Source organism: Podarcis tiliguerta, assembly GCF_965153285.1.
Source record: "Podarcis tiliguerta genome assembly, chromosome: W".
Taxonomy (NCBI): domain Eukaryota; kingdom Metazoa; phylum Chordata; class Lepidosauria; order Squamata; family Lacertidae; genus Podarcis; species Podarcis tiliguerta.
Genome location: NC_139552.1, coordinates 173391 through 185890, shown reverse-complemented (window position 1 = coordinate 185890; position 12500 = coordinate 173391). Strand labels below are relative to the sequence as shown.

Sequence of the window (12500 nt, the reverse complement as noted above, 5' to 3'; positions counted from 1 at the left end):
GCCATCTTCTCAGAAAAACTCTTCACAAAGTTCAAGAGTTCAAGACACGAAGGCTTTAGCAACTAATCCACACCTAATGACCCACCTAAGTGGGATTCAGGAAATCACTCAAGAAATCACTCAAGATATCCCTCAAGTAATTAAGGAACAAAAGAAGAAAAGGCACACTACCCTGGGAACCTCCTCTCTGCCCAGAACATTGGAGGCTATACACCACACCTCCTCAACAGTATTTATAGGAACTCAAACACTGAGATCCTGCTCTGTTCCAGTAACAAGAAGCCGAAAGCACCAGCCTGAAGATGACGAGTGAGACCTCGTCGAAACGTCGCCTAGACACCCCAACTTTTACACGGGAAGACACCCGAGGACACCAAAACCTGCATATATATATATATATATATATATATATATAAAACAGAATAGAATAAAATAAAATAATAAAAACATAGAATAGAATAAATTAAAATAATTAAAAAATAGAATAGAATAAAATAAAATAATAAAAAAATAGAATAGAATAAAATAAAATAATTAAAAAAATAGAATAGAATAAAATAAAATAATAAAAAAATAGAATAGAATAAACTAGAATAAAATCCTAAAATAGAATAGACTAGAAGAAGAAAAGAAAAAGGAACGAGAAATCCGATGGATCCCGAGACCAAGCGGATTTCCGATCCGCTTCCCGCCGCCTCACCTGGACGTTGATGGCCTTGTCGAAATCCTCGTGCTTTTTGATCAGCGCTTCCACGCTGTCCAGCGAATCGCCTTTGTCCTCCGTGTTGAGGAAGGCTTCCCGGGCCGCCATCCAGTTCTCGGCCTGCTCGCAGTCCCGGTGGAAGAGCTGTGGGGCAGGTTAGGGGTCAGGGGTGAGGGGTCAGGGGGCGGACCCATAGAACTCCACCCTCCGCCCCATAGAACTCCGCCCTGTGACCCTTGGTCCGGGTAGCAGGTTCTGGGTTCTGGGTGGAAGAGTTGTGGGGCAGAGGTGTGGGGTGAGGGGTGAGGGGGCGGAGCTGGACCCATAGAACTCCGCCCTGTGACCCACGGAAGGGGGACTTCCTGTCTGCACAGGAAATGGGATTCTGGGCGCCCCATAGAACTCCGCCCGGAGTTCTCCGCCCCACAGAATTCCACCTTCCCGGTGGAAGAGCTGTGGGGCAGAGGTGAGGGGTCCGGGGTGAGGGGGTGGAGCTGGACCCATAGAACTCCGCCCTGTGAACCACGGAAGGGGGACTTCCTGTCTGCACAGGAAATGGGGTCTAGGTAGCGGGTTTGGGGCTGTCCTCCCGTGTTGCCCCTGCAGATGCCTCTCTGCCCCCCAAGTGCCCAAGTAAGGGGACCATAGATGCAGATCCCTCTCTGCCCCCCAAGTGCCCAAGTAGGGGACCTTAGATGCAGATGCCTCTCTGCCCCCCTGTCTGCACAGGAAACGGGGTCCAGGTAGTGGGTTCTGGGTGGAAGAGCTGTGGGGCAGAGGTGAGGGGTGAGGGGTGAGGGGGCGGAGCTGGACCCATAGAACTCCGCCCTGTGAGCCACGGAAGGGGGACTTCCTGTCTGCACAGGAAACGGGGTCTAGGTAGCAGGTTCTGGGTGGAAGAGCTGTGGGGCAGAGGTGTGGGGTGAGGGGGCGGAGCCAGACCCCCAGAACTCTGCCCTCTGACCCACGGAAGGGGGACTTCCTGTCTGCACAGGAAACGGGGTCTGGGTAGCAGGTTCTGGGTTGCGGGTGGAAGAGTTGTGGGGCAGAGGGGTGGGGTGAGGGGTCAGGGGGCGGAGCCAGACCCATATAACTCCGCCCTGTGACCCACGGAAGGGGGACTTCCTGTCTGCACAGGAAACGGGGTCTGGGTAGCAGGTTCTGGGTTGCGGGTGGAAGAGTTGTGGGGCAGAGGGGTGGGGTGAGGGGTCAGGGGGCGGAGTTGGACCCATAGAACTCCGCCCTGTGAGCCACGGAAGGGGGACTTCCTGTCTGCACAGGAAACGGGGTCCGGGTAGCAGGTTCTGGGTTGCGGGTGGAGGAGTTGTGGGGCAGAGGTGTGGGGTGAGGGGTGAGGGGGCGGAGCTGGACCCATAGAACTCCGCCCTCTGCCCCATAGAACTCCGCCCTCCGCCCCATAGAACTCCGCCCTTCCCCTCTGCCCCTCAACCCGTTCGGGACCCCCCTCTGACCCCCAAGTGGGTCTTCCGGTGGGGCGTAGGGGGCAGGGGTGAGGGAGCGTAGCTGGACCCATAGAACTCCGCCCTCTGCCCCATAGAACTCTGCCCTGTGACCTTGTCTGCACAGGATATGGGGTCCGGGTAGCAGGTTCTGGGTGGAAGAGCTGTGGGGCAGGTGGGGGGCACAGGGGGGTCAGGGGCGAGGGGGCGGAGTTAGACACACAGACTCCGCCTTCTGACCCACAGATCAAGAGGACTTCCTGTCTGCACAGGAAATGGGGTCCGGGTAGCGCCCTCCAGTTCTCTGCCTGCTAACAGTCCCGGTGGAAGAGCTGTGGGGCAGAGGTGGGGGGTGAGGGGGCGGAGTTAGACACACAGACTCCGCCCTCTGACCCACGGAAGCAAGGACTTCCTGTCTGCACAGGAAATGGGGTCCGGGTAGCGCCCTCCAGTTCTCTGCCTGCTAACAGTCCTGGTGGAAGAGCTGTGGGGCAGAGGTGTGGGGTGAGGGGTGAGGGGGCGGAGCTGGACCCATAGAACTCCGCCCTGTGAGCCACGGAAGGGGGACTTCCTGTCTGCACAGGAAACGGGGTCCGGGTAGCGGGTTCTGGGTGGAAGAGCTGTGGGGCAGGTTAGGGGTCAGGGGGCGGAGCTGTGGGGCAGGTGGGGGGCAGAGGTGAGGGGGCGAAGCCGGACCCATAGAACTCCCTCTGACCCACAGATGAAGAGGACTTCCTGTCTGCACAGGAAATGGGGTCCAGGTAGCAGGTTCTGGGTGGAAGAGCTGTGGGGCAGAGATGTGGGGTGAGGGGGCGGAGCTGGACCCATAGAACTCCGCCCTCCACCCCATAGAACTTCGCCCTGTGACCCTGTCCCACGGAAGCAAGGACTTCCTGTCTGCACAGGAAATGGGATTCTGGGCGCCCCATAGAACTCCGCCCGGGGTTCTCCCCCCCATAGAATTCCACCCTCCGCCCCATAGAACTCTGCCCAGTGACCCACAGAAGCCCAGGACGTAGCCGCTCCCCCTGTCGGCCAACCAGACCCTGGGGCAGGTTAGGGGTCAGGGGGCGGAGGCGGACCCATAGAACTCCCAGAACCCCTCCCTCCGAACCACAGATGGAGAGGACTTCCTGTCTGCACAGGAAATGGGTTCCGGGTGGCGGATTCTGGGCGGCGGCCCCTGTGTCGGTCACCCGGACCTCCCTCTGCCCCCCAAGTGGGGGACCCTAGATGGTCTCATGGAAGCCCATGACTTCCCCCATAGAACTCTGCCCTCTGACCCACGGAAGACCAGGACTTCCTGTCTGCACAGGAAATGGGCTCCGGGTGGAGGATTCTGGGCGGCGGCCCCTGTGTCGGTCACCCGGACCTCCCTCTGCCCCCCAAGTGGGGGACCCTAGATGGTTCCAGGCGGTGCCCCCTGTGTAGGACCCCCATCTGACCCCCAAGTGGGGGGCCCTAGATGGTCTTCCGGAAGTCCACAACTTCCCCCTGCCCCAGAAACGGGGCTCTATTAGGAGGTTTGGGGGCGCCCCACATGTCGGCCAACCGGACTCCCCTCTGACCCCCAAGTGGGTCTTCCGGTGGGGGTCAGGGGTGAGGGGGCGGAGCCAGACCCACAGACTCCACCCTCTGACCCATGGAAGACCAGGACTTAGCCGCTGCCCCGGAAATGGGACTCAGTCAGGGATGAGGGGGCGGAGCTGGACCCATACAACTCCGCCCCCCGCCCCATAGAACTCCGCCCGGTGACCCACAGAAGCCCAGGACATAGCCGCTCCCCCTGTCAGACAACAAGACCCCCAAGTAGGGGGCAAAGCAGGGGTGAGGGGGCAGAGCCAGACCCCCAGAACTCTGCCCTCTGACCCACGGAAGCATAGGACTTCCTCTCTGCACAGGAAATGTGGTCCGGGGAGCATGTTTCGGGGTGTCCCCCATGTCAATTACCTGGACCCCGCTCTGCCCCCCAAGTGCCCCCCAAGTGGGGGGCCCTAGACAGTCTTATGGAAGCCCATGATGTTAGGGCAGGAGTTAGGGGTCAGGGGTGAGGGGGCGGAGTCAGACCCATAGAACTCCACCCTGTGACCCACAGAAGCCCAGGACGTAGCCGCTCCCCCTGTCGGCCAACCAGACCCCCAAGTAGGTCTTCCAGAAGAGCTGTGGGGCAGGTGGGGGGCAATAATTTAATGAATGAATGAATACTATACTAGACTTTAATTAATGAATAAATATCTATCTTAATACTATACTATACTATACTTTAATTAAATTAATATCTATCTATCTTAATACTATACTAGACTTTAATTAATGAATAAATAAATATCTATCTTAATACTATATTATACTATACTTTAATTAAATTAATAAATATCGATCTTAATACTATACTAGACTTTAATTAATGAATAAATATCTATCTTAATACTATATTATACTATACTTTAATTAATAAATATCGATCTTAATACTATACTATACTTGAATGAATGAATAAATATCTATCTTAATACTATACTATACTTTAATTAAGGAATAAATATCTATCTTAATACTATACTATACTTTAATTAATGAATAAATATCTATCTTAATACTATACTATACTTTAATGAATGAATAAATATCGATCTTAATACTATACTAGACTTTAATTAATGAATAAATATCGATCTTAATACTATATTATACTATACTTTAATTAATAAATATCGATCTTAATACTATACTATACTTTAATTCATAGTATTAAATAAGTATTAAATTAAATTATAGTATAGTGTACTATATACCATATACTATACTATGCTGTAAATTATATATAGTATACTATGAATTATATATTGTACATATAGTATGCTATAGGTTTACTATATACTATACTATAAATTATATTTAGTATAGTTTGTTATCATATATAGCATACTATACATAGTATACTATAAGTATACTATATACTATACTATACATTAGAAATACTATTATAAATAGTATACTATAAATTATACATAGTATATATACTGTACTGTACTATACTATACTATACTATACTATACTATACTATACTATACTATAAATTATAAATAGTATACTATAAATTATACATAGTATATATACTATACTATACTATTACTATTACTATACTATAAATTATATATATACTATATTAACTATACTATACTATACTATACATTATACATACTCTTATAAATAGTATACTATAAAGTATATATAGTATATATACTATACTACACTACACTATAAATTATACATAGTATATATACTATACTATACTATACTATACATTATACATAGTATACTAAAACTTATATATAGTATACTGTACTATACTATACTACACTACACTACACTACACTACACTACACTACACTACACTATACTATACTATACTATACTATAAATTATAAATAGTATACTATAAATTATACATAGTATATATGCTATACTATACTATATTAAATATACTATACTATACTATACTATACTATACTATACTATACTATACTATACATTATAAATACTATTATAAATAGTATACTATATATGGTATATATACTACACTACACTACACTATAAATTATACATAGTATATATACTATACTATACTATACATTATAAATACTATTATAAATAGTATACTATATATGGTATATATACTACACTACACTACACTACACTATAAATTATACATAGTATATATACTATACTATACTATACTATACTATACTATACTATATTAACTATACTATAACTTTACTATAACTTTACTATAACTTTACTATAAATTATATATACTATAATATACATTGGTGCAGGTTTTGGTGTCCTCGGGTGTCTTCCCGTGTAAAAGTTGGGGTGTCTAGGCGACGTTTCGACGAGGTCTCACTCGTCATCTTCAGGCTGGTGCTTTCGGCTTCTTGTTACTGGAACAGAGCAGGATCTCAGTGTTTGAGTTCCTATAAATACTGTTGAGGAGGTGTGGTGTATAGCCTCCAATGTTCTGGGCAGAGAGGAGGTTCCCAGGCTAGTGTGCCTTTTCTTCTTTTGTTCCTTAATTACTTGAGGGATATCTTGAGTGATTTCTTGAGTGATTTCCTGAATCCCACTTAGGTGGGTCATTAGGTGTGGATTAGTTGCTAAAGCCTTCGTGTCTTGAACTCTTGAACTTTGTGAAGAGTTTTTCTGAGAAGATGGCTGTACTGCATTTGGTTGTGCTCTGGCTTGGCTTCGTGTATAGGGGCGAGCTGTGGTTTTGTGGCCTGTGCCACAAAATACTATACTATACTATACTATACTATACTATAGCAAGCCCCTCCCCTCAGGACGTCCCATTTGCATAGCCCCGCCTCCGGGAAGAGAGGCCCCACCTCTGGGGAACGAAGCCCCGCCCCCCGGAACCGACCAATCACCTGCAGCTCCAGGCACTGGTCCAGCATCATCCGGCGCTGGACCCAGGCTTTCTCCAGGTCAGCTCTCTGCTGGTCGAGGACCCCCAATTTTTCCTCGATTTCCGGGCTGGCGTAAGATACTATAGACTATATACTATATATATACTATATACTATACTATACTATGAATGATATATACTATACTATACTCTGAATTATATAGAGTATATATAGTATAAGTACACTATACTATACTATACTATGAATGATATATAGTATACTCTGAATTATATATAGTATATATAGCATAAGTACACTATACTATACTATGCTATGCTATGCTATGCTATATGTTATGAATATCTGTCTTTCTAATACTATACTATACTATACTATACTTTAATTAATGAATAAATACCTATCTTTATACTTATACTATACTAAATGAATAAATATCTATCTTAATACTATACTATACTATAATTTAACTAATGAATATCTATCTATCTTAATACTATACTATACTATTAGTATTACTATACTTTAATTTAATTAAATTTAATTAATATCTATCTATCTATCTATCTATCTATCTATCTATCTATCTATCTTAATACTATACTATTACTATTACTATACTTTAATTTAATTTAATTTAATATCTATCTATCTCTCTATCTCTCTATCTATCTATCTTAATACAATACTATACTATTACTATACTTTAATTTAATTTAATTTAATTAATATCTATCATCTATCTATCTACTATACTATACTATTACTATACTTTAATTTAATATAATATCTATCTATCTATCTTAATACTATACTATTACTATACTATACTTTAATTAATATCTATCTATCTTAATACTACACTATACTATTACTATACTATACTTTAATTTAATTTAATATCTATCTATCTATCTATCTATCTATCTATCTATCTATCTATATCTATCTATCTATCTATCTTAATACTATACTATACTATTACTATACTTTAATTTAATTTAATTTAATATCCATCATCTATCTATCTATCTTAATACTATAATCTATCTATCTTAATACTATATTAATTTAATTTATGAAAATTTTATGAAAGGGCCATTTGCATAGCCCCGCCCCTTGCTCCGGAACCGACCAATCACCTGCAGCTCCAGGCACTGGTCCAGCATCATCCGGCGCTGGACCCAGGCTTTCTCCAGGTCAGCCCTTTGCTGGTCGAGGACCCCCAATTTTTCCTCGATTTCCGGGCTGGCGTAATGGCCGCGGGCCAATAGGAGCTGGCCAAACTGCTCGAAGGTCTGGAAGGTTCCGGAACGGGCGTCGATCTCGGTGCGGTGCTCCTGGGGGGGGGGAGGAATGGAATTGGAAATTGAATTGAATTGAATTGAATTGAATTGAATTGAATATTAAATTAAATTAAATTACATTACATTACATTAAATTAAAAATTAAATTAAATTAAATTAAATTAAAAATTAAATTACATTACATTACATTACATTAAATTAAATTAAATTAAACTTAAAAATAATTAAGATTTAAAATTTAAAATCTAAAAATTAAATTAAATTAAATTAAAAATTTTAAATTAAAAATCATTATAAATTATAAATAGTTGTAAAATATAAATTTATAAATTATAAAATTAAATGTGCGGTGCTCCTAGGGGGTAGAGTGAAAAAAATAATTAAGATTTAAAATTTAAAATTTAAAAATTAAAAATTAAATTAAATTAAATTAAAAATTGTAAATTAAAAATTAAAAATTGTAAATTAAAAATTAAAAATTGTAAATTAAAAATTAAAAATTTTAAATTAAAAATAATTATAAATTATAAATAGTTATAAATTATAAATTATAAATTATAAAATTAAATGTGCGGTGCTCCTAGGGGGTAGAGTGAAATTAAATTATAAAATATAAAATATAAAATATAAATATAGATATATATTATAATGTCTCTTATTAAAAATTAAATTTGCAGTGCTCCTGGGGGGCAAAGAGAAATTGAATTGAATTGAATTAAATTAAATTAAATTTTAAATTTAAGATTTGAATTTGAAAATTTGAAAATTGAAAATTTGAAATTTGAAATTTAAATTTGCGGTGCTTCTAGGGGGTAGAGTGAAATTAAATTATAAATTATAAATATTATAGATATATATTATAATATATATCTCCTGGGGGGGGGCCAGAAATAATTGAATTGAATTGAATTGAATTTTTAAAAAATTAAGATTTAAAATTTAAAAATTAGATTTGCGGTGCTCCTAGGGGATAGAGTGGAATTAAATTATAAATTATAAATTTATAAATTATATAAATTTATAAATTATATAAATTTATAAATTAAGATTTAAAATTTAAAAATTAAAAATTAAATTTGCGGTGCTCCTAGGGGGTAAAGTGAAATTAAATTATAAATTATAAATTTATAAATTATATAAATTTATAAATTATATAAATTTATAAATTAAGATTTAAAATTTAAAAATTAAAAATTAAATTTGCGGTGCTCCTAGGGGGTAAAGTGAAATTAAATTATAAATTATAAATTTATAAATTATATAAATTTATAAATTATATAAATTTATAAATTAAGATTTAAAATTTAAAATTTAAAAATTAAATTTGCGGTACTCCTAGGGGGTAAAGTGAAATTAAATTATAAATTGTGCAATCATTTAATCATGATGATGTGTTAATTTAATCATTGTTCCGCAATCATTTAATAATTGTGACGTAACCATTTAATAACGATTGCGCCATCATTTAATCACGGCGATGCAATAATTTGATCATGATGAAGTAATCATTTAATAATTGCGACGTAACCATTTAATAACGATTGTGCCATCATTTAATCATGATGATGCAATAATTTGATCATGATGAGGTCATCATTTAATAATTGTGACGTAACCATTTAATAACAATTGCGCAATCATTTAATCATGACCATGTAATAATTTCATTATTATGAGGTCATCATTTAATAATTGTGACGTAACCATTTAATCATGATTCCGTAATAATTTAGCAATGATCATGTAATAATTTAACAATTATTTAATACTAATTAAAGAAGCACATTTTTTCCCCTTTTCTTGGAAAATCCATAAAAACGGTTAAAAAATAAGAATATTTATTGCGATAATTTGATCATGGTGACGTCATCATTTAATAATTGCGATGTAACCGTTTAATAACGATTTTGCAATCATTTAATCATGACGATGTATTAATTTAATCATGGTGAGGTCATCATTTAATAATTGCGACGTAACAATTTAATAACGATTTTGCAATCATTTAATCATGATGATGTATTAATTTAATCATTGTTCCGCATTTAGTAATTTAATAATTGTTTAATAATTGTGATGTAACAATTTAACAATGATTCCGTAATAATTTAATGATCATCATGTAATAATTTAACAACGATCATGAAAGAATTTAACAATTATTTAATAATAATTAAATAAATCCATAAAAACGGTTAAAAAATAAGAATATTTATTGAATAGTTCTTACGCATTAATTTAATCATTGTTCCGCAATCATTTAATAATTGTGACGTAATTAATAACGATCGCGCAATCGTTTAATCACGACGATGTAATAATTTAATCAATATGAGGTAATAATTTAATAATGGTGATTAATAATGATTCCGTAATAATTTAACAATGACCAGGCAATAGTTTAACGATTAATTAATAATTATTAATAATAATAATAATTCATTAATGACGTACTTGGTGCCTCTCCAGCAAAGCTTCCGCCCCGGTCACGTCTTTCGCTAATTCGTCGGAGGAGACGAGTCCGCGGATCCCGTTGATCCAAGACATCAGATCCCTGCGGATCAATAATAATAATAATAATAATAATAATAATTAGTAATAATAATTAATAATAATAATGGGGCGGAGTTTTTTAATGGTCCTGGTTAATTTTTAATTGATTCAACCCACCAGAGGGCGGGACTAGATCTCTACCAGGCAGGTCCAACGGGTAGATCCCTAGTAGATCACGGGATCCCCCAAAGGAGATCCCAAGAAATGGCGGCTGCCCTAAAAAGATCTCAATCTTTTGCCTCCTCCCTGAGAAGTCGATTTTACGATCGTTTCGATGTTTCCAAGACTTCCTTCCTTCCTTCCTTCCCTCCTCCCTTCCTCCTTCCTTTCCTCCTCTCTTCTTCCTTCCTTCTCTTTCCTTTGTCCAAATTCCTTCCTTCCTTCCTTCCTTCCTTCCTTCCTTCCTTCCTTCCTTCCTTTCCTGCTTCTCTCCTTCCTTCTCTGCTTCCTTCCCTATTTCCTTCCTTCCTTCTTTTTCCTTTGTCTTCCTTTCTTTTTTACGTTCCTCCCTTCCCTTCTTTTCTCTCTTCCTTCCTTCTAATCTCCTATTCTTTTTCCTTCCTTCCCTCCCTCCTTTCTTTCTTCCTTCTTTCCCTCCATCCTTCCTTCCTTCCTTCCCTCCTTCCTCCCTCCCTCCTTCCTTCCTTCCTTCCTTCCTTCCTTCCTTCCTTCCCTCCCTCCTTCCTTCCTTCCCTCCTTCCTTCCTTCCTCCCTCCTTCCTTCCTTCCTTCCTTCCTTCCTTCCTTCCTTCCCTCCCTCCTTCCTTCCTTCCTTCCCTCCCTCCCTCCTTCCTTCCCTCCTTCCTTCCTTCCTTCCTTCCTTCCCTCCTTCCTTCCCTCCCTCCCCTTCTTTTTCTCCTTCCTTCCTTCCCTCCTCCCTTCCTCCTTCCTTTCCCTCCTCTCTTCTTCCTTCCTTCTCTCTTTCCTTTGTCCATCTTCCTTCCTTCCATTTCTCTGCTTCTTTCCTTCCTTCCTTCCCTATTTCCTTCCTTCCCTATTTCCTTCCTTCCTTCTCTGCTTCCTTCCCTTTTCCTCCCCCTTCCTTCTTTTTCCTTTGTCTTCCTTTCTTTTTTGCCTTCCTCCCTTCCCTTCTTTTCTCTCTTCCTTCCTTCTATTCTCCTATTCTTCCTTCCCTCCTCCCTCCCTTCTCTGCTTCCTTCCTTTTTCCTCCCTCCTTTCTTTCCTTTGTCCGTCTTCCTTCCCTCCTTCCTTCCTTCATGCTCCTCTGTTTCCTCCCCCTTCTTTCTTCTCCCTCCCTCCCTTCCTTCCTTCCCATCCTTCCTTCCTTCCTTCCTTCCTTCCTTCCTTCCCTCCCTCCCTCCTTCCTTTCTTCCCTCCCTCCCTCCCTCCCTCCTTCCTTCCCTCCTCCCTTCCTTCTCTCCCTCCTTCTTTCCTTCCTTCCTTCCTTCCTTCCCTCCCTCCTTCTCTCCTCCCTCCCTCCTTCCTTCCCTCCTCCCTTCCTTCTCTCCCTCCTTCTTTCCTTCCTTCCTTCCTTCCTTCCCTCCCTCCTTCTCTCCTTCCTTCCTTCCTTCCTTCCCTCCCTCCCTCCTTCCTTCTCTCCTTCCTTCCTTCCTTCCCTCCCTCCTCCTTCCCTCCCTCCATTCCTTCCTTCCTTCCCTGGAAGCTTCCGGCGGAACCTACCGGAAGTCTCCCAGGAAGCGCTGGAGGTCGTGCGAGTCTCCCAGCTTCTCCTTCCTCTGGTCGGCTCTTTCCTTCCTTCCCTCCTTTCCTTCCCTCCTTCCCTCCCTCCCTTCCTCCCTCCCTTCCTTCCTTCCTTCATTCCTTCCTTCCCTGCTCCTGTTTCCTTCTTTCTTTCTTTCCTTCCTTCTTCCCTCCCTCCTTCCTTCCTTCTCTCCTTCTTTCTTTCCTTCCTTCCTTCTCCCTCCCTTCTCCCTTCCTTCCTTCCCTCCCTGCTTTCCTTCCTTCCCTCCTTTTTTCCTTCCTTCCTTGCTTCCTTCCGTTTCTCTGCTTTCCTTCCTTCTCTGCTTTCTTCTGTTTCTCCGCTACTTTCCTTCTATCCTTCCTTCCTTCCTTCCCTCCTCGGCAGG

The 12500-nt window shown here is 41.0% G+C and overlaps 1 protein-coding gene across 1 annotated transcript in view; it reads right to left on the bottom strand.

Annotated features, from left to right (window-relative positions):
* The window catches only part of LOC310668783 (spectrin alpha chain, non-erythrocytic 1-like), a gene marked incomplete at its 3' end in the record, with an annotated part of 263702 nt that extends 251544 nt beyond the window's left edge, over positions 1-12158 (bottom strand). The window contains exons 1-5 of the mRNA XM_083422112.1: positions 12094-12158; positions 10355-10454; positions 7736-7933; positions 6597-6722; positions 701-847 (exon numbers count right to left, since the gene is read on the bottom strand). Of these exons, the coding sequence (XP_083278238.1) occupies positions 701-847; positions 6597-6722; positions 7736-7933; positions 10355-10447 (564 nt within the window). The 5' untranslated portion in view covers positions 10448-10454; positions 12094-12158. The remainder of the gene's footprint in view (positions 1-700; positions 848-6596; positions 6723-7735; positions 7934-10354; positions 10455-12093) is intronic.
* Positions 12159-12500: the final 342 nt, after the last annotated feature.